The 25,863-nt window shown below is 41.2% G+C and overlaps 1 protein-coding gene across 2 annotated transcripts in view; it reads left to right on the top strand.

Moving 5' to 3' along the window:
- Positions 1–24,196, top strand: part of TCEA1 (transcription elongation factor A1) — a 28,281-nt gene extending 4,085 nt beyond the window's left edge. The window contains exons 2-10 of one of the 2 annotated variants that reach the window (XM_064170628.1): positions 341–403; positions 6,277–6,382; positions 13,685–13,772; positions 14,754–14,902; positions 17,368–17,424; positions 18,829–18,983; positions 20,461–20,607; positions 22,460–22,531; positions 23,648–24,196. In XM_064170628.1, the coding sequence (XP_064026698.1) occupies positions 341–403; positions 6,277–6,382; positions 13,685–13,772; positions 14,754–14,902; positions 17,368–17,424; positions 18,829–18,983; positions 20,461–20,607; positions 22,460–22,531; positions 23,648–23,656 (846 nt within the window). In that variant the 3' untranslated portion in view covers positions 23,657–24,196. Of the gene's footprint in view, positions 1–340; positions 404–6,276; positions 6,383–13,684; positions 13,773–14,753; positions 14,903–17,367; positions 17,425–18,828; positions 18,984–20,460; positions 20,608–22,459; positions 22,559–23,647 lie in introns of those variants that run through there. The other variant, XM_064170627.1, reaches the window with a different exon arrangement.
- Positions 24,197–25,863: the final 1,667 nt, after the last annotated feature.

The following is a 25,863-nucleotide window of genomic DNA, read 5'->3' as shown; positions in this document are numbered from 1 at the left end:
AGAAGTTTTGTGTATCACAGATGAAAGTTAAATAAGACTCTTTGCTCTTGCAACAAGTAATAATTGACAAACTGTTTTAACTGGCATTTCAGTTATATGGGGTAGAACTACTTTGGTCTTTTAGTGAATACTTCTGTTAATGCTTAGGTTTTGTGAAACAGAACATTCCTGGAGTTGTTCTGCGGATGAATTGGGAACTAAGGATGGTTTTAATCCAGTCTGAGACCTTGAAGGCAGATCAGAGCATGGTGTTGATACTATATTTAAAATACCTGATAGCCACTACATTAACTACTCTTTTTGCTATTTTTTTTCCATGATTGTCTTTCTCTCTTGACAGGCTGGAGCTCTTGATTTATTGAAGGAACTTAAGAATATTCCCATGACCCTTGAACTGTTACAGGTATGATTTTTCCTATTGTGGTTATGCTCCAAGTATTAACTCCATAATGTTGAAGGTGAAGCCAACAAATTTGTAAGAAGTTTGCCTGTTAAAGTAGGTTCCTGTATAGAAAATCTTTGAAGAGTCTAGAAGAACTAGTCTTTAATTCACACTAGTCTTTATTTCACACTGATTTAGGGCACTTAAGTTGTTTTCTTCCAGTAGCAAGTTCTTAAAACTTATCTAAGTGGAAACCCATCAGTTTTGTCATGGACAACGGGGAAAAGCTGCTTATAAAGTTACCTTGCATGTTAGATCCTTACTGACACAAATCTGTTTCCTTTCTTCTGAAGGAGAATGCACCTGATTACCTGTTACCTTCTTAGTTCTAACTTGGGATTGTAAGAGAGGAGAAGTGTAATTTATACTATGCTATGTATTTATAGTTGAGGCAAATTGTATTAATTTCCTTCCCCCTCCCAACTCTGAATAGTGTATGTCTGAATAAATGATCACATAGTGCAGCCTCTCTCACTTGCAGGCACACTCTTATTTGGCATATCTGCATCCTTGACATAGTATTTGATATATCATTTATCTCTGAATGTTATTTGCAGGTCTGGTTTCAGAGTTTGCCAGGTAATTCATCAAAGTTCCAAAGTCTCTAGATAGTCCCTGTCTCTGAAAATTTTCAGAGGCAAACAGAAGAACTGATTTGCTGTGGTAGACACTTAAATGGGATGAGTCTGAAAAGTCACATTTTTCTAAGTGACAGTTAATGGTCACAGATAGAGAATTAGCTATGAAGTTAGATTTGTGTCAGTAGCAATGTCACTTGACATGCATGCTGTACATTTGCGGAATGTACTTGGTATGTTACTACTAATACTGCTTGTGACAGAAAATAGGGATTTGAAAGTGTCACCTTGGTGCACAAATGAGCATGGCTGCTATGACACTGCAACTTGCTTCCCTGTGGCCAACCTCCTTCCTTAAAGATAACTTGAAATAAAATCCAACAGCCCCCAAGCCCCCTATAAAACAACAAAATCCAGAAACTTTCTCTCTTAACTTGCATAAAGAAACTCAAAATGATCATGTTTTAATAGAAATTATTTGTGTTATACTGTTTTTTGCCTTGGAATACAAAATCTCTCTTCAAGTACTCCAGAAATTGTCTAAGTGCTGCTTTGCCAAACCATTCTGCTCAGTGTGAAGAATGATAATAGAAGGAGAAACTTTACACAGAACAACAAAACCCTTGAATCATGAGGATCTGAAGAATGTACAACTACATAACTTACTCTTCTTAGTTGCAGTGAAAACCTTAGTAATGTTATTAGCAACAGAGGAGGGCTTTTAGTCTTGCTGAATATAAACTCAACTCTCTGCCTTGTCAAGCACTTGCATTACCCTGACTTTATCTTCATGGGGCTGTGTATTAATTCTGTCTCAATTTTCTGTCATACTTAAAAGAGGCATATTTATTCTCAACCATGTAGCAGGTGTCTGGTTTTCAAGTGAAATATTTGCATTAAAAGATTGTTTTTAATCTCTATTGGAGTGGACACCATATGAGATTCTCTCTGTGTCACAGCGAGTCTAAGGGGTTCACATATTTCAGTGAAGTAGATTGACTGGAGCTTAGTTAAGGTTTTAAGTACCTGTTGTTCTATTCAAAACGTTTTGCTGTGTAAGATTGCATTTAGCAATGTGTTTAGGCTCAAATTTACCTTAGTTTAAATCAGAGTTCTATAACTTTGCAAAGTCTGCTGTCAGCTTTCTATGTTAGCCTCCCAGATTTGCTGAAGGAATGGAGGATTCTGAGCAGCAGTTAAAATGTGAAGTAATCACAGCGTTGCTCTGGTAGTGGATCACTGAGGTGCTAATGTCAAGGAGGTTGATGGTCATGAAAAGTGGAAGGAGCACTAAGTTCAACTCTGTGGAGTGAGATGTCTATTGATGTGTTTGAACTGATGGAACTAGGGCACAAGTGAAAAGCACACTTCATGCCCATTTTAAAGCAGTTTTGAAAGCTGGCTGCATTGAGAAAAGCACTGCCAGCTGACTTAGTAGCTTCATTGTTCCTGTGTGATACCAAGTGACCATTTTTCCTGTAACGTGACTCTTGCTTCAGTCTGAGCTGGTGAGGTTCCTCTGAACAATTTACAGGTGAATCATAGAATAGTTTGGGTTGGAAGGCACCTTTAAAGATCATCCAGTTCCAACCCTCTGGTATGGGCAGGGACACCTTCCACTGGGTCAGGTTACTCAAGGCCTCATCTAACCTGGCCTTGAAGACCTCCTGGAAGTGACATCCACAACCTCTCTGGGCAGCCTGTTCCACTGTCTCACCACCCTCACTGAAATATCCTTCCCCAGCATCCTTGCAGCCTCCTTCAGGTTTTGGAAGGCCACTCTAAGGTCTCTATAGAGCCTTGTCTTCTCCAGGCTGAAGAGCCCCAGTTCCCTCAGCTTGTTCCCATAGGAGAGGTGCTCCAGCCCTCTGATCGTCTTTGTGGCTTCATGGGCCTGCTCCAGCAGTTCCATTGGCCTCCTTGTGCTGGGCACACACCAGTAGCCTGAACTTGTGCTTGTGTTTTGTGTCTGTCTCCCTGATTTTTGCCTCTGAAAGGTGAAGTGGTTACAGACAATGCAACTGTGTCATATCTAATGAGTTTTATGTAAGCAAGCTGATCCCTCTCAGCTAGGCAGGGAGCCAGGAGCCCTCCTCACACGTGATGGTGGTCAGAACTGCCAATCTGTTTAGCAGCCAGCCAGCATTGTCGTGTCCCTGTGCTAATGGTGGCCAGTGCACAGCTGAACAGTGAGCGAGGCAGACAGCCTTTCTTTTAACAAACAGGTTCTGCTGGAAATTGCACACACGTATGCAGAGCTAGGCTGTGACCTACAGTCCTTGCTGAGGTCTTCTTGCCAGCTCATTGGTGAGCAGGGGAGACCTGGGAGCCTGGAGGGTGTTATTGCTCAGGGGTTAATTTGACTCTTCTTTGGTCTGTGTTCACCAATTCTCTGGCATCATACTCTTAACCTTTTGAAGCTGGCAGTGCTTCTTTTCGTGGTTGCTTTTCTTCCCCACCTATCTTCCCTTACATAGAGCAGCTACTACTGTAGGCTTTGTTTTGGTTCAATCACAGGTTACTCGTGCTCACTGCTGCTCATGCCAACTGAAGGTAGCTTCATAGAATCAGCCGGGTTGGATGATCATTCAGCCCAACTTAGCACCCAGCCCTAGCCAATCAACAAGACCATGGCACTAAGTGCCTCATCCAGGCTTTGCTTCAACACCTCCAGGGACAGAGACTCCACCACCTCCCTGGGCAGCCTATTCCAGTGCCAATCACTCTCTTTGCCAACAACTTCCTCCTAACATCCAGCCTAGACCTCCCCTGGCACAACTTGAGACTGTGTCCCCACGTTCTGTTGCTGCTTGCCTGGCAGCAGAGCCCAACCCCAGCTGGCTACAGCCTCTCTTCAGGTAGTTGTAGCCAGCAATGAGCTCTGCCCTGAGCCTCCTCTGCTGCAGGCTGCACACCCCCAGCTCCCTCAGCCTCTCCTCACAGGGCTGTGCTCCAGGCCCCTCAGCAGTTTTGTCGCCCTCCTGTGGACACCTTCCAGTACTGCAACATCTCTCTTGAATTGAGGATCCCAGAACTGGACACAGCACTCAAGGGGTGGCCTGAGCAGTGCTGAGTACAGGGACAGAATAACCACTCTTGTCCTGCTGGCCACACTGCTCCTGATCCGGGCCAGGATGCCATTGGTTCTCCTGTCCCTCTGGGCACACTGCTGACTTCTCTTCATTCTACTATCTATCAGCACCCGCAGGTCCCTTTCTGCCTGGCTACTCTCCAGCCACTCTGTCCCCAGCCTGAACCCTTCATACATTAAAACAGCTGTCTTGTGCTGTCTTGGAGCTATTTTACTCTCAAAAAGCAGATAAAAATGCTCTAGGACTTGAAGTGGGGTAGAATTATCCATTAAAAATGCATTTTGAATTTTCAGGTATCTGCACACTTAGGAATTGTCACAGAGATAAAAGCATTTCCACAGGTTACAGTGGGCTAAGTAGAAGTACCAGAGTTGTCCACTTAGGATGATTCTTTCCAAGGACAGCTTCATAGATAGGCTGGAAGACTGGAGGAATTTCAAGTGCTGACAGGTATTATGTTTTTAAAGCACAGTAATTTTGAGCAGGTAACAATGGTCATTTGCATTTACAGGGGAGACCTGTAAGTTAGTGTTGTCTTTTGCTGATGAGAACAGGCTGTGGTTGTGCCAAATTACCAATGGAAGGTTGTTGTTTTGTGGGTTTATTTTTCTCATTCAGGTATGGTGAATATGTTATGGAAGTCCAGGCACAGAATTAGAGAATGATAGGTGTTATAAAGGGCTTCTGGAGGTCATCCAGCCCAACCCCCCTGCCAGAACAGGTTCACCTAGAGTAGGTTGCACAGGACAGTGTCCAAATGAGCTTTGAATGACTCCAGAAATGGGGACTCCAGCACCTCTCTGGGCTGCCTGGTCCATTACTCCACCACCCTCAACTAAAGTTAAGTTCCTCCTCATGCTTAGGTAGAATTCCTTGTGTTCAATAGGAAATTACTTCCTGTCTGAGCATAACATTGATAGTATGTATTGCAAATGTAAGGAGAGTTGGCCAGTACTGTTAGGCTGAGTGATCAGAGTCTATCCTCAAACACTTTAGTTACAGGTGAGTAATCATCTGGGTTGATTTTTTTTTAATCCAAAGTGTATAGCTAGAGCTGTTTTCAAACTTGAGGCTATTTGATGTGTTTCCTTTGCTAAAATAGTTGCTGAATATTTCAGTACATTTCCAGTCGTTTTAGCACATCAGTGGTGCCCCAAAAAGTGTTGTGTGGGTTGCAAGGAGTAATTTACAGGAACAAGTCATTTCCATTTTTAGCAAGCAACAGAGATTTCCATTTTCCTTTAAAGGAGAAGGAAACTGGTGATGAACTGCTGCAAAAGTAAGTAAAATACTTCATATTTAGTGAGTCCCATAAATGGTAAATGCAGAAAACCTGATCATGTTAAGAACAAGTAAGGAAATGGAGTTAGCAAAATATGAAATGAGAATGAAACACTGATGTTAAACACTTCTTTCATGAAACTGAAAGTTTGTAAATGTTCTGCTGGTTAGATTAACGTGGTAGAATTCTTCTGAAATTAAACCTTTGCTACTGCTGAGGTGAATTTATGTCCTTATCTTTCCAGTTTTAACAGGAGTGGATTGCAAGTGCATCTCCTCCTCACCCCATAGATGGCAGTAGTGCCAAAGGTTTAAAGCCTCTTACTCTTGCTCTTTTCAGTGTTTCCTTCTAAAAGTAGAACCCTCGAGGCTTAAGATTTTAAAGAATCTCAGTATTGCCGAAATTGTTAAGAACCTAAAGTGTGGTCCTTCCCAACTGATGTTATAGCTTCTTCCACAGCCAGCAAATGGGATTCTATGAGTATGAACTCACTTGAAGCAGTTGGCATGAGTACGAAGTCACTGATTCTGATTATGCCAAGATACAAATACCCTCATTGGTACACAGAAAGATAAAGCTTTGAGCTAGAGCCTTTGCTGTAAATTTATATAATGTGAAGAGTTACAGATGATTTTCATGCAGCTTTCTGTGATGGAGACAAAGGGTGATGTTGTGTTGCTTTTCAGAGCGTCCATGTTTAAAGTAAGTTTTGTAAAGGCTTGCAATATTTCATCCTGATAGTCTTAACAAAACCCTCACAAAGCTAATGAAGCATAGATATAAAGTTTTACTCTGACATAAAAAAAAAAAAAAAAGGTTTTTTTACTCCTTAATTTACCTTCATGGCACTTTTTATAGTCCACATCTTTATTTCTGTTGCAGTCTACCAGAATTGGAATGTCAGTGAATGCGATACGCAAGCAAAGCACAGATGAAGAAGTTACATCTTTAGCAAAATCTCTGATCAAGTCGTGGAAGAAACTCTTAGGTATGACCACACAAACTTCTTTTTCCCCTGCTCTTGTGTTTTAACTATATGTAGTCTTACATCCTTGGCACTGCCTTGCTTTAGATATATTTGTGCCCTTGTGTAAGTATTGAAACTTGCTGCACTGATGAAGTTGTTTTTCACTTTGACTATCACCAGTGCATTACTGTGAAAGTCTATTCAGAGAAAAAGTTACTGTGTCTTTACTGGAGCTGGCAAGCAGTAGGAAGCCTGCTTCTGTGACATGACTCATTTCTGAAGTCTTGTTGCCTGCTGTTGAGCTAGAGTGACTGTACTGCAGTGCTAAGCACTAACGATCCTGCTCTTGATTATTTCCTTTGTCAAATGTAACAGGAACCCTGAAGAACTTCTGCAAACTCTTGCATGAGAATGGAGGTTTTGAAGTTCGCTTGTAAAGCAGTTTGTGGAGAGGAAAAAAAACAGTTAAAAATTGAGGTTAAAAGTCTCTTCAAATTTCGATTTGCACATTCTAAAACCTTCAGTGTTTTAAACAACTTACTGATTAGCAAGTTAATATTTCTTGTTTAATTTCCCTTAAAGCAATGAGCACAATTAATGAAACTTTTCTGTTGGCAAGCTTTTATTCGAGGCTGTTTTGTAGCACTTAAATGTATTTGAAAACAATCAAATCTCAAACTGCCCAGGCATGTTTGTTCCATACGCTGTGCTGTACTTTCCTTGATCTAATTTTAGGACGTTTAAAATTTTGAAATAGAACCCAATTTACATTACATTCTGCTGGTGTAAATACTTGTAATTCTGTCTAGAAGAATATACTAAATACCAGGAGACGTTAGGGTCTCCTGCTATTTGAAGTCAGCCTCCTCCTTATTAAGTATTGTGTCAGATACTTCATTACTCTCTTGTAAATGGTGTAGAAATAGCTTAGTATCCAACAGTATATTTATGTAGAAATGGACAATTTGTCACACTTTTCAATTTTCATAGGTTAGAAAGAAGAAACAACCTTTATAGTAGAGATTTTTTTAAACTTCTCTTTAAAAAGTTAGATTTTAGAATCTTAGAAGCAGTCAGGGTTGGAAGGGATCACAAGGATCATCTAGTTCCAACCCCACTGCCATGGGCAGGGACACCCTACCCTAGATCAGTCTGTCCACAGCCTTATCCAGCCTGGCCTTAAACACCTCCAGAGATGGGGCTTCAGCCACTTCCCTGGGCAACTCATTCCAGCCTCTCACCACTCTCATGGTGAAGAACTTCCTCCTCACATCCAGCCTGAATCTCCCCACCTCCAGCTTTGCTGAATAATTCTAATTAGATAATCGACATCTAATTAGATAATTCTAATTGAGTAAGTTTTAGTAATTAAATTTAGGTAATAATAAATATGTTGATAAAATACTTTTTATACCATAATGACTTCATAAAAAACCTAAATGCATACTTTATAAATGATCTGCTGGAGTTCACCAGTAAATACTAAAAAAAGAAGTATTTTTTTATGGCAAAATTACCACTGGAACTTTCAACTGTATTCATTGCATAAAGATGGAGAAATGGACTTGAAGTGTAACTTGAGTTACTCCATAGACTTCCCAAAGCAGCACTGGATTGGATGGCCTAGTTCTCAAGTTAATAATCTAATTTATTACTTTTTTAATGGCTACACCAAAGTTTTGATGTTTTGTGGATTGGGTTCTTTATGTGGTTTTGATTAGTGGTTATTTTTTTCCCCCACTATAAAGTTCAAATAGTTTAGGCAACAAAGTAGAGGAAGTGCCATCTTCTTCCTTCCCACAATTTTCTCGTCTTCTGGGAATACCTTTGGAGGGGACTAACCCTCCTGGATATCACTGTCCTTTGAGCAAAGGAGTTGCTATGTATTTGTTCAGACAGTAAAACCACCCTTTTTTAACACAATACCTTAAGTCAGTTAAACTTGTCTTAAAATGCTGTTACTTATAGCTGACTGATCTTGAAGTGTCCAAACACGGTGAAACACAGGGAGTATTACTCCTTCCCGAGGACCAAAGGGTGTTTGTGCTGTAGGAGTCTTGCATGTGACTAGTGCCTTATGGTGACAGCAGGTCATTCTGTGAGCTGCTCAGTTTCCTCATGCTCTCCTGTGCTGCAGCAGAGTTGGATGAGGCCTTGAGCAGCTCAGTCTAGTTGGGAGGCATCTCTGCCCGTGTCGAGGACGTTGGAGATGATCTCTAAGGTCCCTTCCAACCTAAGCCATTCTATGAAAAGTGCTCAAATGGTTATCCAGGAGACCAGAGCTGAGAACTGACCAGCTGGAAACTGATTGTTTTATTTGTTTCTTCTGGCTTACATTTCAGCTGTGTCAGGTTTTTTTTGTCCAGCCTGTTTGCAGTTGCTGTTTCCTCTGCAGGGGTTGTGACAGTAACATGCAGCTGGTGCAAGGTAGACCTTCCTGTTTTCATGTCTTGCTATATTCAGATTGTTTTAAGAGTGTTGTGAGACTCTACCTAAGGCTGCTTTCAGCAAGTGAAGTCAAACATCTGAGGAACTGACAAACAGTAAATACTTGACATTAATCCTAATTGAGTACTGTCTCCATCAGGCAGTGAATATGTGATCTTTATTTGCTAACGGGACAGATTTACTGTCTGTAGATTATTGTGCCAGGTCTAGTATAGTTCATTGAATCATTAAGGGTGGAAAGGACCTCTGAGATCATCAAGTCCAAGACATAAAATCCAATTGTTCCTGAAAACACAACTCTGCTTTTAGTCAGAAGTAGTTAAACTTGCCTTGATTTTAATACAGATGTTGTAATAAGGCACAGAAGGGTAAATGCTTCACCTCCTGTTGCACGGCTCAGTAATGCATTAGAACTTGAAATCTCACCACCATGGAAGGTTAGGGTGTCTGGGCTGTGTGAAATACAGGTGGGAATCTTACCAAGTGCTCTTATTCTGTTTTGTCATTAGTTTTGGCTTTCTGAGAAGAATGCGAAATGCCCTATGTTGAGCTGCTTGAGAAATCAGTTCTGCTTATGCTGTTTGTAGTGCATGTAGAGTGGTATGGAGCAAAGATGGCAACAGAAGCGGACAGCTGGTAATCCTACCAAGCATTGTACTCAGAGATCTGAAGGCTTTGTGAGTTATTTTTATAAATGACATTTTGAATGTAGGCAAGAACTGTTGACTGTGCAGGCTGCATGTACTGTTTTAAGTTCAATGCTATCGGAACTTAACGTTTTAAGAATACATGGGAAATTTGAGAAGAAATCCAAGTCAGGTTGTGAATCACCAGATGTTTGTGGCTTGACTAGAGACATGCCAGGTTACCAGTGGGTTTTTAGGGTAGTCAGAAGCTGCCCAACAGGGAGCTTGCCAACTTTGTCTGAAGTGACTCACTGAGTGAGCAGCAATGGGAGATCGTTTTCAGATGCTGCCATGAGAAGGTTTGCGGCTGTGTGGTGCTTAGCTGGCAACTGGGGTTAAACTAAGCCAATGTTAAGCCACACAGCCAAGTTGGTCACAATTTACATGTGGAAACCAATTCAGCTCCTAGAGTAAAGTTCTACTCTCAGTACAGTTATAACTCCAGACTTGAAAATAACAGTTGTTTTACCAAGTAGCTGAGTATAGTGAGCATGCTACGCAGCTGATGAACCTGTGCATACACATTTAGGTTATGAGGAGTGCTCCTTTACATGTATAACACCACCTAAAAAAATATTTAAGGGATTTAACATTCTTCATCACAAGTAATTGTTTACTGAACCCTGAAAGTGAGGAATAATATGCAGATCTCTGACCAACTAAACTTAACTCCAGCAAGTTTTTTATCCTGAACTGGAAATGCAGAATGATTAATTTGTTCCTACCTTACAATTGTGTCTTAAAGAAGCATTGACATAAATTAGTTTATGTTTAAGCTTAATTTTGTATGGCCTTTTGAAACTGCAGTAGCTAAAACTGGTAGCATTTCTCAGTCCTGGAATGGCTGACAAGTTCAATTTGTTACTGAAACCAGGATCACACAGTTTGGCTAAGTTTTAGTAGTTGTATGCAATTGTGAAAGGAATTGTGCTTCTTTAAAGCAACTTGGAATTTATATAATGTATATGAATATTATAATGCTCTGTGGACCTTGTTGGCATTTTTACATAGCTCTCACAGCAGGGCCATTCCTTACATCTTTGTTAGAATTTCTGTTGTTGGTTGTGGTTCCCATTAGTGGTCATTCTTCCTTTGCATTAGAGTCACAGTATCACCAAGGTTGGAAGAGACCTCACAGATCATCAAGTCCAGCCCTTTACCACAGAGCTCAAGGCTAGACCATGGCACCAAGTGTCTGGCTGTTGGCTATAAAATTAGTTAATTAGTAGAGATTTAGTTTCTCAAGGATAATTTCCTTATCCTTTCCCTAGAGGACAGCTGAAGTGTTGTCTGGCAGGCTGTGAGTTGCATTCCCTTCTTTTGTCAATACAGTATTTTAATAAAGTAAGAAATCCTTATTGATGTGTGAGCTTCAGAATAAATACTGCTTGACAGTGGAGATGCTTTCCTGGGTGCTTTCCAGGTTATTATCCATAAGAGAAAACAATTTAAGCAGGAGACTATTTCAAGCAAACACAGAATATTTTTTATTGGATTTCTGAAACTGGATTAAACAAAAATATCTATAAACTCTAAGTGATTCAAGAAGCTGTAGGTTTGAAGACGTATTTTCTCATGATGATCCACTTGTCCCAGCTGCTGAAGTCTGACCGTGGTTTGAGACCTGCTTGCATAGACTGATCTGCAGGTGTAGGAAGAGATGTGCTTTTTCCCTCTTGCTTTATCCCTGTGTGCATGTACCCTGCTGTCTATAAGAGGAAAAAGCAATGGAGGGTTTTGGGAGGTGTTCTCAGGTGCCTGCCTTCTCTCATGAAATACTGCTGGGCATGTTGGATGAACTAAAACTAGATGTCAGCTGTACCATAGCTGCATACTCAATGCAAAAGAAGCGGGAGCTACCTAGGTCAGCTCTGAACCTGACTACTTGTGTGCCAGGAAAAAAAAAGTGTGGGTTAATGGGCTGCAGCAGAGCTCAGCTCTAAGGCAGCTATGCTTTCTCTGCAGAACTCGAGCTGTACCCCAAGATACCCATTTGATCCCTCAATTTGCTTTAAGGCCTCTGCCAAAGATGATCCTGTACAGTTGGCATGAAGACAAATGAGATTGCATGCATATCTAGAGTAGTTTTTAAATTACATCTCATGTAAGCATTTGTTGCCATAGAGAGAAGTCACGTGAGCATGTTAAAAATGGGATTTGTTTTCTTTCTCTTAGTCTCATGCAATTTTAGGTGTCACAGCAAAGAATTGCTGTGATCCATTCAGTTTATAGCCTCATTTACTTGCTTTGTGGAATTCCTTTTTTTAATAGAGAATAGTTAGTTCATTTATATCTTTATTATGATTTTTTTTTTTCCCAGTAACATCATTGGCTTACTAGACACAGTTGTTCTGAATGTATCATCTACTGTGTTTCAATTTTTTTTGTCATTTCTGCTGTTTATTACATGGAGAAATTTATCAAGGATTGAATATTAAGTTGTGAACAGTGAGGAAATCACTAAAATTCTATTCTCTTGAAGGCTGGGGAAATACTCTGCTGGAGAAGTATTTTTGTGTGTTTGCCTGGTTTCTATGCTGTTTGATGGGCATCCATTTTAAGGTGCAGCTGGAGATAGAATAGTAGATGGGTGCTTGATCTTATCCACTACTGCTGTCTTTAGTCTTCTTTGATGACAGTTTGGTTTTCGGTCGAGTCAAGCCGACAGAGAGTCGAGTTAACCACTGCCTAGGCACGAAGACCACAGCCAGTGCCCAGACCCATTCTGGTGTGGGCATCTGCACAGGGCACCACTCATGCCAGAAGGGCCCTGTGGTCCCCTCGCTTCACACCTGCAGGGTTGGGGAGGTGGGAAAGAGGTTTTTTGCACCTCTCCTCTCCCATTCAAGCCACAGAGGGAGAGGACTTTAGGGGTTTACCAGACTCCAGGACAATCAGTTCTTTAACTGAGAGCTGAAAGAGAGGCTCTAAATCCTGTTGAGTTTAATATCTGTTCTCTGTAGTTCTTTTAAATGCAAATTGTTCCTATTAAAAATAAGCCAGTACAGTAATCTGCTGCTCTCTAGGAAAGGAAAAAGAAAGCTTAGTACTTGAACAGGAGACCCAAATTTATGTGTTCTGTAACACGAAGTTCTTGTGAGAGCTGTGGGGATGGAGCTTTTCTGGAAACGAGGATACTTTTAGATCCTTAAACATCTTAGGACATCTTTGTGGGAAAGCCCTTAGTCTTATTAGTTTTCCTTCCTTTTCTTCATCTGCTTGTAGTTATTTTTAAAGATTTTTATACATGCTTATCCCACTAATAGTCTGTGGCTTTAAAAGTGTAATAGCAGCTTTATGAGGACTTGGAGAGGGGAATTCACAAAATCTGTCAGTGACTGGTGCCAATTCTGGTGCCTGCTTTCTCTGCAGGCAGTGGTGAGAGTCAGCCTTGCTAGAGAGCATGTCAAAGCAGAAGCTCAATTTAGCCACCCCAAATTCCCCTTTGCAGTTGAAGAGTGTATGTGTTCTCACTAGGCTCAAGATACAGGTAGTGATTGCTTTGTTTTAGCAGTGACTGTCATTTTTTTATCCTTTAGAAAAGCATCATTAAATGTAGCTTGTATGGGAAAGGTAACATCAAATCTTTTTAAACACTAAGGCAAATAATTGAAGAGCTGTCCCAGAAAACATTGTGTGCACGTCTGGAAAACTCTTTCCAAAGCAGATGAAAATATTCTTTATGTTACTTGGCAGCTGTGGTAGCTTTTATACCACAGATTCTTTTAGTTCAGTCCTTTGATGTACAAGTCCTGTGAATGTAATAAAAACAAAGGTGTGCATTTAGTTGAAGCTTGCATTTAAAACATGGAAGACAAACTCCAGAGACTTGATGCAGAAGGTTAAGAAGTTTTGTATCTCATGCAGCAGAGTTGGCAAAACTATGTCATCAGAGTCAACATTTTCATCATGTAGACTTTTCATCATGTTTCATACATTATATTTTCTCTGCCAGTTTAAGCAGATGCTGGACTTGAAGAATCTGAAATGCTGTCATACTTTCCATTTGCTGGGTTGGGGAGGGTGTTGGGAAGTGGAAGGCTGTGCTGAAGAGAAGGTTGAAGCAGAGAGTGGGAGCTGATAGCATTTCCAGCTGGTTCAGGAGAAATCATCAAAGACATTTTACCACTGCTTTAAATCAGTTACTATTTCTAGGTAAAAGCGTTTTTCTCATGTTTTGTAATTCCAGATGGACCTTCAACTGACAAAGATTCTGAAGAAAAGAAAAAGGAGCCTGCATCTTCCTCACAAAACAGCCCTGAGGCAAGAGAAGAAAGGTGCTTAATTCTTCATGCCCGCACAAATAACCTCACTCAGTATAAGCTACCATTAAGCAATTTGTTCCATATGTGTCCTATTAGAGACAGCTTCCATGTTCTTTTCTGAAATGAATGGAGTGGTGCAAGGAATGATGTGTTAGGGAAGTACACCCTGCTGCTGCTGACATGAGAAAAGGATGGAAGCCACAGGTCCAGATACTGCCAGAGTAGTTATTGTTTGTTTCATCTGTCGTATGCTGCTTCCTCTCTCAATACTAGTACTGAGCTCTGAGAACTGTAAACCAGCTTCCAGTCATAGCTTTGTGATAATTGCACCTGATGGAGGTTTGGAATGCTATTTCTGTCTTCTAGCTTGTATGTTTAATAAACAATTTCATTCAATGCTTCTTTTTTTTTTGGGTGGGGGTAAACACAAAATACCTCTTGTGAGAAAAATGAGCCCATGTTCACCTGCAAAGCACTATCTGCAAGCCCATTCCTACTCCACATTTCTGGGCTTAGTGAATCTGTTTCCAGCAGTCATTTTCAAATGGAAATGTAACCTCCAATTTAATCAACCTGAAAACTTTTGGATTACCAGTTTGTAATGCTAGATGGATTGTTTGTGGACATACTACCACTTCAGTGCAGTCAGCAGACTGAATGCAGTGTATTCACTGCACACTGAATGCCGGTCTGATGTACTCTGGTTTTTAAAGTTCCATGGCAGAAAAGACTTTGTGGTAATGTAAAGAACTGAGAATGAAAACTTAGATGGCACATAATGGAATGAAATACCTGCTGTGTCTCTGTTGTCTGGAATACCCAGGTGAATATTCTAAAGACACTTGCCTCTGGAGCTTTAAAGAGGCTGCCTGTCTTCTTTCTTTGCAATACCATCAAATGGATGTAGCAAAAGGCCTATGTTTTGCCTTGGAACAAAGTTATTTGAAGGGGGGGGGAAATATTAATATTAGTTTTCTTTTTGTCTTTTTATAGCAGTTCAAGTAGCAATTCCAGCAGCAGGAAGGAGGAGGCTAGTGCTCCCTCAAACTCTTTCATCCCTTCCTTTCCCCGGGCTCCAAGTACTTCGGATTCTGTACGAATGAAATGCAGAGAAATGCTCTCTGCAGCCCTCAGAACAGGAGGTGAGCTTTGTAAACTGCATTTTCAAGCTTAACTATTTCCTTCTCTGTTTCAGTCCTTCCCACTCTATTTTCCTTCTGCCCTGTAGGGAAAAATAAACCTAGTTTATGACCATTTGTATGGATATACCCACAGGGTTCACCAAAGTTGCAAGTAATGAGTAACCTCAACAGCACGGGAATGTGTTGACATAGATTTTGTTGCCGATGATCCAGGACATCTTGTGGCATCTCTTCATTTGATATCTTGCCCAAAGTGGAGCTTCTTTTCAGGAAGTTTATCAGCTCGTTAGTACCTAATCAAAATATTGTTTGTGGAAGCTGCTGTTTGTCACCTCTAATGGTTCCACACCTGAAAATTTCTGTGCTTCAGGCCTTCAGATACTTCTTTTGAAGGCTGCTTTTCTGTTCTGATTTAATCTGGACGTTTCATTGAAATACTTGCAACAAGGGGGACTTATGTTGCTCTATTTTTGTGCCTTTTGACTATCTGTAAATTCCTTGATTGCTGTGTTTGGGAGTTTTTTACCATTTTCCCCTCTAATGTAGACTTGGTTGTCTTTAAGGTGACAGATGATACTCAAGGTAACTAAAAGTTAGACTTCTTAGAAGAACCTATTTTTTTCTCTTGTATGTACTTCCCTTGTACTTGAACTTAGGACCCAACTCCTGTTCCTCTGTCCTTATCTTAGTGTAAACTGACCCAGTGTAAACAGACTTCTGAATGATCAATTTTTTTACTTTTCTCATTCCTTTATTCTTTCTTTTAATACACGTAAATTCAGGTAAAGAGTGTAATCCAAACTGGATGATGCACATGAATTTATGCTTTTCTGAATATGTACTTCATGGACTTGTAAAATCATTTGTAGTCGGAAGGTTGCTTCTAAGTATTCATAATTCTATGGAGTCTTTATTGTAGCAGCTCTCACAAAACCTGGTTTTGTTGTATTACTTTCTAGTGATCATCAGTGGGCTTAATGCCAATCTCAAAAAGTAAAGTTATTTTCTGGTTTTGGGGCCTTCTGCATGAGATGGAAGAAGAAATAGTGGTTGGATTACTCGGTGAAGTACAGCCGTGATCAAATGAAGGGGAGGAAAATGTGTAGTGGATGTCATTTGTCTTAAGCTATCTCAGAAATGAGAGTAAATGTTTTGGTCAGAAACAGTAAACAATTATCTGGAGGCATTTTAGGACAAGTATTGAATTGTCTTGAAGATTGCTGTGGCAAATGTCTGGTAATTTGCATGTTTGATGACATGCCTTTGCTTGGCATTGTTAAAAACTACCTAATAATAACTGATTCTGTTACTTCATACATTTCTAATGGAATCCTTCTCTTGCATGAATGCAAAACATGAGTTGCTTCTGCTGATACTGTGTAGACTGAAAGGATTGATGAAACAATACAAAATGTTTTCTTTCCATAATAGTCTGTTCTACCCACAGATATTCTGTGGAGATGGGTGGTTGCCAAGCCTGTTGCAATATTGAACATCTTTCTGCTTAGTGTTTTGTTACTACTTGTGTTTGCAACTAGATGTCAGGATTTTTATTCATGTGGAAAATTCAAGGTTGTTTCACTTCTGTAAACTTCCCACAGCTCAGTTTTGTTCTCCCACGTAATTAGTTAATGAAGTTTTGGAAGGGTAGATGCAGAGTAAGTTAAACTTCTCTATACAAAAGGGAAATTCTCTGCAGTTGTTGCATAATTTGCTGTTTCAAAAGGGCTCTCAGGATCAGGTTGGGGACTGACCTGTTGGAGAGAGCAAAGGGAAGAAGGACCTGGGGGTCATAGTGAAGGGAATGTTGATCATAAGCCAGCAATGTGCTCTTGTGGCCAAGGCCAACGCCATTCTGCAGTGCGTTAGAAGGGCTCTGGTTAGTAGGCCGAGAGAAATTCTCCTCCTCCTCTGCTCTGCTCTTTTGAGGCTGCTTCACAAATATTATGTTCATTTGTGGGCCTCTCAATTCAAGAAGGACCTCAAGGAACTGCTTGAAAGAGTACAGTGCATAGCTAAAAAAAATTACAAAGGGAGTGGAACATCTTATGAGGAGAGGCAGAGGGAGATGGGGCTCTTCAGCTTGGAAAGGAGGGGACTGAGAGGTGACCTCATTCATGTTCATAGATACGTAAGGGGTGAGTGCCAGGAGGATGGAGCCAGACTCTGCTGAGTGATGCCTGATGACAGGACGAGGGGCAGTGGGTGGAAGTTGAGGCATAGAAATTTCATGTAAACAGGAGGAGGAATTTTTTAATTTGGGAGAGTGACAGAACACTGGAACAGGCTGCCCGGGGGAGTTGTGGAGTTTCCCTCTCTGGAGATGGTTAAAACCTGCTTGGACAAGTTCCTGTGTGATCTGGTCTAGGTGATCCTACTCTGGCAGGGGCGGTTGGACTGGATGAGCTTTTGTGATTGTGTGATACAGACCAGGTTGCTAATAGTTTAACATCTCTTTTCCTCAGATGATTACATTGCTATCGGTGCTGATGAGGAAGAGCTGGGTTCCCAGATTGAAGAAGATATCCTTTGTTGTACGTCTGCTTGCTTAAGAAGCAAAGTATATTTAAACAGCATTGATAATGTTAAAAATCATTACCTTGACCTACATATTAAAGATTTCTTAAACTCATTCAAAACAGAAGCTAACAAACTGTGTTCAAAACATCAGTGCAGAAATGCGGCGCTTAGAAAACCAGCACCCCCTAAATGATTTGCCTGAAGACATCTAGCAGTGTGTGTAGGTGATGGTGTGTGGGTTTCTTCCAGTGCAGTATGTTTTCCTTGCAGCAGCAATATTAGATCTCACTGAAGCTTTTTGACATAAAATTCTAGGCTCTTCTGTATTATTTTTAAACCTTTTCTTCTTAACAGTTTTGATCTTTTTCTAAGGCAGTTTGGTGTGGTTTTTGTTGTGTTTTTTTTTCCCTTGCAACTTTCATTTCTAAGTCAATTTGGAATTTCATAGAATCAGTCAGGATTGGAAGGGACCACAAGGGTCATCTAGTTCCAACCTCCTTGCCGTGGACAGGGACACCCTACCCTAGATCAGGCTGGCCCAAAAGGTTTTTCTGGTAGCAGCATTTGAGTAGTTACAGAGCAGAGATCTGGGCTTCTTTTTATTTTAGGGTTGGGTTTTTTTTTTGTTGTTTTGGATTTTTTGGTTTTGTTTTGTTGTGGTTTTTTCTTTTTTTTGGTAGGGGTATTCTTAAGCATAGAAATAGTCTGAACTTCATGATTCCAACTTTGGTGATTACAGTCATTCACCATTCCTGCAAGGGAATTTCCTCTTTCTGTTGAAAAACCGCTTTGAAATTCTGTTAGTGAGCTGCCAGTGTTTGACTGTTTGGGTTAGAAATTAAGGTACTAGGAAGAAATTCTTTGCAGTGAGGGTGGTGAGACAATGGAACAGGTTGCCTAGGAAGGTTGTGGATGCCTCCTCCCTGGAGGTGTTCAAGGTCAGGTTGAATGAGACCCTGAGCATCCTGGTGTAGTGGAAGGCATCTCTGCCCACGGCAGAAAGGCTGGAACTAGATGAGCTTCAAGAATCCTTCCAACCTAAACCATTCTATCCATCTATGAAATCAGTTAATTCTCCAAATGAAGTCCAGGAACTGGATATAAATACATGGATGTTGGACTTGATGATCTGTGAGGTCTCTTCCAACCCTGATGATACTGTGATGACTCTTCACAATTTCAGTTGAGATCCTACTGCCCAAAAATTCACATTTCATGGACTGTTAAGCTTCAGAGGGATGTGAAATCTCCTGTTGTTGAACAAGAAAGTAGCTGCTGTTGGGGATAATGTGCAGGACTTTACCACCATAGAAAAGTATATTGCTTTAGAGAAGTTAACCCGAAAGAGGAACCTTTCTAGTGCTCTGTTGTACTTGTTCATGTGTTATTCCTTAAATCCTAAGCACCTATTTTTCAGGAACTAAAAAACACTGATATGAAATACAAAAACAGAGTACGGAGTAGAATAGCAAATCTCAAGGATGCAAAGAATCCTAACCTAAGGAAAAACGTCCTGTGTGGGAACATTCCTCCGGACAAGTTTGCCAAGATGACAGCAGAGGTAAGTAAAGACAGGTCTGGAAATAGTCCTGTTGGACTTACTGTGCAGGCCTGTGGCATAAACATAACTCTTGTAAGCTTCCTGCACATGAGAAAGCCTGTGGCTTGCACAGTGGGAGTCACAGGGCTGTGTGGGGGCAGAGGGAATCCACTGATGTCTCTTAATGGTTCGTAAATGTCTGGGTTTGTGTAAGGGAGAAGGCAGGGAAGCTGGCACCTGTAAATTTCCTGAAGCATGCTGTGCTGCTTTTTCAAGGCTGTGTGAGCTATCTATGATAGGCTTCTAAGTTTAGGAGGATATAAATTTGTCTGGCTAGTAACCGCAGGATGCTCACCTGGCTGGATGTTTGTGTTAGCTTGCCATTTTTTTCCTCCATACTCACCTCTGCTGTCAACTGTTACGCAGGGTGTAGCACTGTGGGTTTCAAGATCAGTTATAGAATCAACCAGGTTGTAAGAGACCTCCAAGATCATCCAGTCCAACCTATCACCCAGCCCTGTCCAGTCAACTAGACCATGGCACTAAGTGCCTCATCCAGGCTTTTTTTGAACACTTCCAGGGACCACCTCCCTGGGCAGCCCATTCCAGTGCCAATCACTCTCTCTGCCAACAACTGCCTCCTAACATCCAGTCTAGACCTGCCCTGGCACAACCTGAGACTGTGACCCCTTGTTCTGTTGCTGCTTCCCTCTTGTTCTGCTGCAGTCCCTCCTCCTGATGGCGTTTTCAGTGCCTATCTCTAAGTTGGCAGAAAACTTCAAGTGCTTTTCAAAGAAGTTCTTAACAATCAAGACAAAAGAAGGCATAAATAATAAGGGAAAGAAGCCAGGAGAATGGTCCTTTAAATCAAATTAAACCTGTTACTGAAGGAACATACGAAATACTTGCATAGAAATTCTTGGTCTGGGCACTTGAGTAGAAATTCCTGTTCAGATATTCACTGTCTTTACAATTCCCATTCAAGTGTTTGCTGCCTTTACAAGTGGAAATAAATCTAGGAAGCCAGCTGAAAAACTAGATTTTACATGAGTAAAAATGAAAGCACCTATAACATGGGTTTGGTTTTGTAGTTCTGCTTGTATGTGTTAGGTTCTGTTCTCCCAAACCAGGTATGTAGGAGTTTCTTGGAGACTAACGTTAGAGTTAGGATCAGGTAATGAAAATCAAGGTTAGCTTTATTTTTTTTTTGCAGTTGCATAAGAAAAAGGGGAAGGAAAAAAAAAGGGGAGGAGAAAAGAACAAATAAAATCCTCCATATTTTAAACTTTCTGTAACATTTTAAACTCTGTGTAGCTTCTGTGCTGTGAAATCTCTTAGCTGAAGTCTTGCAAAATTCGAAATGTGTGAAATGATTTTTGCCTTTCAGTAGAGTTGTTCATGGATTCTAATTAAAACATGACAGAGGCTCACACAGTGGTACCAACCTGTTAAAAACTAAACATCTCCAGTCAACTCTCTGCATTTTGTCCCCCAACAGGAAATGGCAAGTGATGAACTGAAAGAAATGCGCAAAAACCTGACCAAAGAAGCTATCAGAGAGCACCAGATGGCTAAAACAGGAGGAACCCAAACTGATTTGTTCACATGTGGCAAGTGCAAAAAGAAGAACTGTACATACACCCAGGTACACAATTATCCAGACTCCTCATTTTCCTCCTGCAAAGCTCAGGACTTGTGTGAAGATTGTCAGCAAAAAGAGTTTTCATTACAAACTCACCTTTTGAGCCAAAGACTGTCAGATGGCCAAAGATGTGAAGACAGTTTGATGTGTGCTTGTGTAGAGTGTGTTTGTTGTATTGAAGCAAGACATGAGCAGACAGTGCACACTTACAGCTCAGAAGGCAAATTATATTCTGGGCTGCATCAAAAGAATTGTGGCCAGCAGAGCCAGACAGGGGATTCTGCCACTTTATTCTGCTCTGGTGAGACCTCACCTGGAGTACAGCATCCAGTTCTGGAGCCCTCATTATAAGAAGGACGTGGACCTGATGGAGCTGGTGCAGACAAGGGCCACAGAAATGATCAGAGGATTGGAGCACCTCTGTTATGAGGACAGGCTGAGGCAGCTGAGGGTGTTCAGTCTGGAGAGCAGGAGGCTCTGGGAGGACCTGATAGCAGCCTTCCGGTACATGAATAGGAAGAATGGAGAGAAGCTGTTTACAAAGGCCTGCAGTGACAGGACAAGGGGCAATGGACTCAAGCTTGAGAAGAGCAGATGTAGATTTGGTGTTAGGAACAAGTTCTTTACTATGAGGCTGGTGGAACGCCGAAACAGGTTGCCCGGGGAGGTGGTTGAGTCCACTTCCCTGGAGATATACAAAGTGAGGCTTGACAGGGCCCTGGGTGACCTGGTCTGGTGGGGATGTCCCAGCAGGGGGCTGGACTAGATGACCTCTAGAGGTCACTTCTGGCCCAGACCATTCTAGGATTGTAGTTATTTACCAAAGACTTCATGGAAACCCAAGCTTTAGAGCCTGAAATATCAGGTTCTTGGCAATGCTTAGTTTTGCTGATTCTTCTAACTACATCTTACTTATATCGTTTTATGTGGACAGTGAATTACTGTTTTTCACGTGGGTAAACTTCCCTGCACAGAGAGAATAAATGCCAGAAAATAATGATATGGACATACAAAACAAGAAAGCTAAGAAGGGTTTTTTACAAGGGCTTGTAGTGATAGAGCCAAAGGAAATGGATGGAAGCTTCAGGAGGGTGGATTTACACTAGAGATTAGACAGAAGTTCTTTATACTGAGGGTGATGTAACACTGGAACAGACTGCCCAGGAAGGTTGTGGATGCCCCCTCCCTGGAGCTGTTCAAGGCCAGGTTGGATAGGCCCTGAGCAGCTTGTTCTAGTGGAAGGTGTCCTTGCCCATGGCAGAGGGTTGAAGCTAGATGATCTTCAAGGTCTCTCCCAACCCAAGTCATTCTAGCAGTATGAATATTTTTTCCTATGTAATCTACTGTTTGACTAACTTCAGACCCTGGTTTTACAGTCTCTCCTACAACTCTTTCCTGTTTTAATTAGGAAATAGGTGCAAGAAGGGGTTTATCATTTGTTGAACAGTGCTTCAAGGCCTGTGATTTTGATCATGGGGTCAGCTGCATGTGTCACTTGATGCTGTTTATCAGATGATTTTGGTAGAAAGATGTTTCTCAGTGGTGAGACTTTGAAGCCTTTGCATCAGCAAATATATGTAAAGCTGCACTGAACAAGTAGTTCTGTTGCAGAATCTTTTCCTAGAACCATGTGCACAGTTTAAGTGCTAAAATTGATGTTTTAGTGCTACTGAGTCTGTCAGCACAAGTTCATGATCACTTCAGTGTCTGAACAAAAGTTTTAACTGAGATGAGAAGGTAGCTTGTATGTTTATCCAGAAGTTTCCTTAAGGTCATACTTTGATTTTAAGCCTTTGCTTTGAACAGACAGTAACCAAAGTTGAAAATACTGATTCTCTTCTTGCCTTCGCCAAAGGTTCAAACCCGCAGTGCTGATGAACCCATGACAACGTTTGTTGTCTGTAATGAATGTGGAAACAGATGGAAGGTAAGACTGTGAGACTGCTCTGTGTGTTTGACAGCAGCCAGCCAGGCTCTGTGCTTCATTTTGGTTTGCAGGAAATGATAAGTGAGTTTCTCTTAATAATGGGTTATTTCTCTTAATATTGGGTTATTTCTTAAGCCATTAATGATTCTAATGGTTTCTATGGATTCTGATGATGTTGGTGTTGCACAACAGCTTTGGATTAGGGAAGTATTTTTGACTGAGAGTGTGAGATCACACAAACAAAGCAGTGGCAAGGGGGAAGAGAAATCAGGGCACTGAGAGGCCTTGTGACATTGAGTGACAGCACTGCTTTGCCATACAAATGAGTGGCAAGTTAATCACTGTGTTTTTCTTCACTTCAAGATATTGGAACTATTTTTCATCACTCTTTCAATGACAAGCCCTTTTAGACATTATGTTGGTGTTGCCTGTGTATCCCCTTTTTAATTCTCCTCTGCCATGTCTCTGTGTTACATTTCTGACCTCCAGAAATGCATTTGCAATATGCAGCAGAAACCAAATGACCGCTTCCACATTCCTGTGTCAGGAGAAGTGTTTTGGGTTTGGCTCAATTTTTTTTTTTAAGTTTAGGAAATAGGAATGATGAAAGATTCTGAGGAACACTGGTAATCCAATAAAGTGGAGAAGCATGCAAAATTTACAACCTAAGATGTGATAGCAGGCAAGCTGAAGCACCATATCCTCATTCTGTTATTTTTCTATGTTTAAGAATGCTGCGGCTCAGCGTGTTGCACAGCATACATTAAGATCACTGCATAAAAAGCCCATGATGTCCCTTGTTTTTTCCATATCTTATTACTGACTGTTGTTCCAATTTGTACTACAAGATGCCTAAATAATTTATAAGTCTTAGAAAAATTGTTTGCTGTGGCAAAGGACAAAGGAACTTTCTCAAGTAAAACCCCCTCCTGTAAGGTGCTGGTTACAAAAGCCTCCTTACAGAGATGCTTGAGTGAAGGAGTGGTTGTGATAGAAGCAAATGCTTTAGCTGGTGATTTGCATATCTTAAATATGGTGTTGTGTTTCTGTTTCTTCTTGCAAAGATTTGGAAATAAACTGTACAAAGATCTCATAAAAATTCTTTTCTTTTGACAGTTCTGTTAGAAGAAGAAATTGCCGAGACATCTGGACCAGTATGAAAGAGGATTTTGTAATTAGCTTTAAAAACTAGGCTAAGCATCTAGCTTCCTGCAAGTGAGAGGGGGTTTGGGTTGGTTTTCTTTCTCTTTATTTCTTTTTTTAAAGCAGCATCCATGCCTGAAGTTAGCCTTTGTTTTGACACAATCATCATTTCCTTCAATGCCTTCCTCTAGCTGGTAGTCAGTAGAGCAGGTTGCTCAATTGTATGGTGACTGTTTAAAGTATTTTTTCATTTTTATAAGTAAGTTGACATTAAAACTTTTACCAATTAAACATTTTGGTAATTGGCTTGGGTTTGTTTGTTTGGTTTTCTAGCTCTGTGAATCATGTGCTGTATTTTTTTTTGAGGTCTGAGCATACATCCTCCTCCCGTGTGTATTTTACTGCTCATGTTTGTTCAGTTGTAAGAGTGGAATTTGTTTCATGCATCTGTGCTTACTACTTCTGCAAAGAGAAAAGGTATCTAACTTCACCTAATTACATTAAAATCAGTTGTTGACTAAATCACCCTCTACTTAACTCTAGTTTGTCTTTGCTGGTTCTGCCTTTAGGATTAAATCTGTGGTCTTGGGGTTTGGAAATCTGCTAGTGGATATGATGACCTCTGTTGCAATGGTTAGTTAAGCTTCTTTGTGCAGCCAGCTTTGATCAATCCAGTATATTTTATTGCCCAAAGCATGGGTTTCCACATTCTACCAGTAGCTGTTATTTCTAGAAATGTCTTAAAACAGTTGGTTGAATCTTAGTGTTCAGTTTTGCTTTTATGTTCTTGACAACCAAGTTTGGGGGTTAGACTTGTAAATAAGCAAAGGCATTGTGTGCCAGTAACAGCAGCTGACCAACTCAGCACAGTAGAACCTGGCTGGGGAGGTAATATTAGGCTGAGAGGATGTCAGGGATTGGAAGGGACCTAAAGAGATCAAGTCCAACCGCCCTGCCAGAGCAGGACCATACAATTTAGTTCAGGTCACAGAGGAACACATCCAGACAGGCCTTGAATGCCTCCAGAGAAGGAGAGTCCACATCCTTTCTGAGGAGCCTGCTCCAGGGCTGTGGGACCCTTACAGTAAAGAAGTTCCCCCTTGTGTTGAGCTGGAACCTCCTGTGCTGCAGCTTACACCCATTGCTCCTTGTCCTATGCCAGGGAGCAGTGAGCAGAGCCTGTCCCCCTCAGGTCCTGACCTCCAGGCCTCAGGTAGTTATAAACATTGATTAAATCCCATCTCAGTCTTCTCCAGACTAAAAAGTCCAAGGTCACTCAGCCTCTCCTCATCAGGCAGTGCTCCAGTCTCGTAATCATCCTTGTAGCCCACTGCTGGACCTTCTCCATCAGATCCCTGCCCCTCTTAAACTGGGAAGCCCAGTTTAAGAGGGCATAATTTTGTTCATCAACTGAATGTTGAGATGCAGAGTATCCAGTGTGAATCGGAGACCTGCAGGTGAGAATAAATTATGAAGGTTGTAGTCTTTTCTCTGTGTGGAATGATACAACAACTGCTTTGCTGGATCCTGCTTTTTAACAGTGCACATATTCAGAAGCATTTTCAAATGAGCTTTCAAGGAAATCCATGTCAACATCTGCAGAAGAGATTCAATTCTTTCATTATGCCCAGCTTTCTGTGATCTAATTTATTGAAGCCCATGGCTGAGGAAGTCTGTCCTGGAACTGTGTAAAGGATTCATGGAGCAATGGGAAGAATGTGCGTGGTTCCTGGAGAATAAATTGCTTGAGAGTAAGGCAAAAAAGATTTTTCTATGTTAAATACTTTCTGTGTGGTGGCAGCAATCATAACAAATGAGTTGGAATTAGAATCATAGAAAGGTTTGGGCTGGAAGGGACCTCCAGAGGTCGTTTAGTCCAACCGCTCTGCAGTGAGCAGGGACATCCTGCACTAAGTCATGTTGCTCAGAGCCTTTTTGAGCCTGGCCTTGACTATCTCCAGGGATGGGGCCTCAACTAACTCCCAGGGCAACAGTTCCAGTGTTCTACCACCTTTGTTGTAAAGAACTTGTTCCTAACATCCAATCTAAATCTGCTCTTCTCTGATTTCAAACCATAGTCCTTTGTCCTACCACTCCAGGCCTTTGTAAGTAGTCTCTTTGCAGGCTTCTTGCAGGCCCCCTTCAGGTACTGGAAGGCTGCTGTTAGATGTTCCCAGAGCCTTCTCTTC

Source organism: Pogoniulus pusillus, chromosome 34, assembly GCF_015220805.1.
Source record: "Pogoniulus pusillus isolate bPogPus1 chromosome 34, bPogPus1.pri, whole genome shotgun sequence".
Taxonomy (NCBI): domain Eukaryota; kingdom Metazoa; phylum Chordata; class Aves; order Piciformes; family Lybiidae; genus Pogoniulus; species Pogoniulus pusillus.
This window is presented reverse-complemented; position numbering and strand designations above follow the sequence as displayed.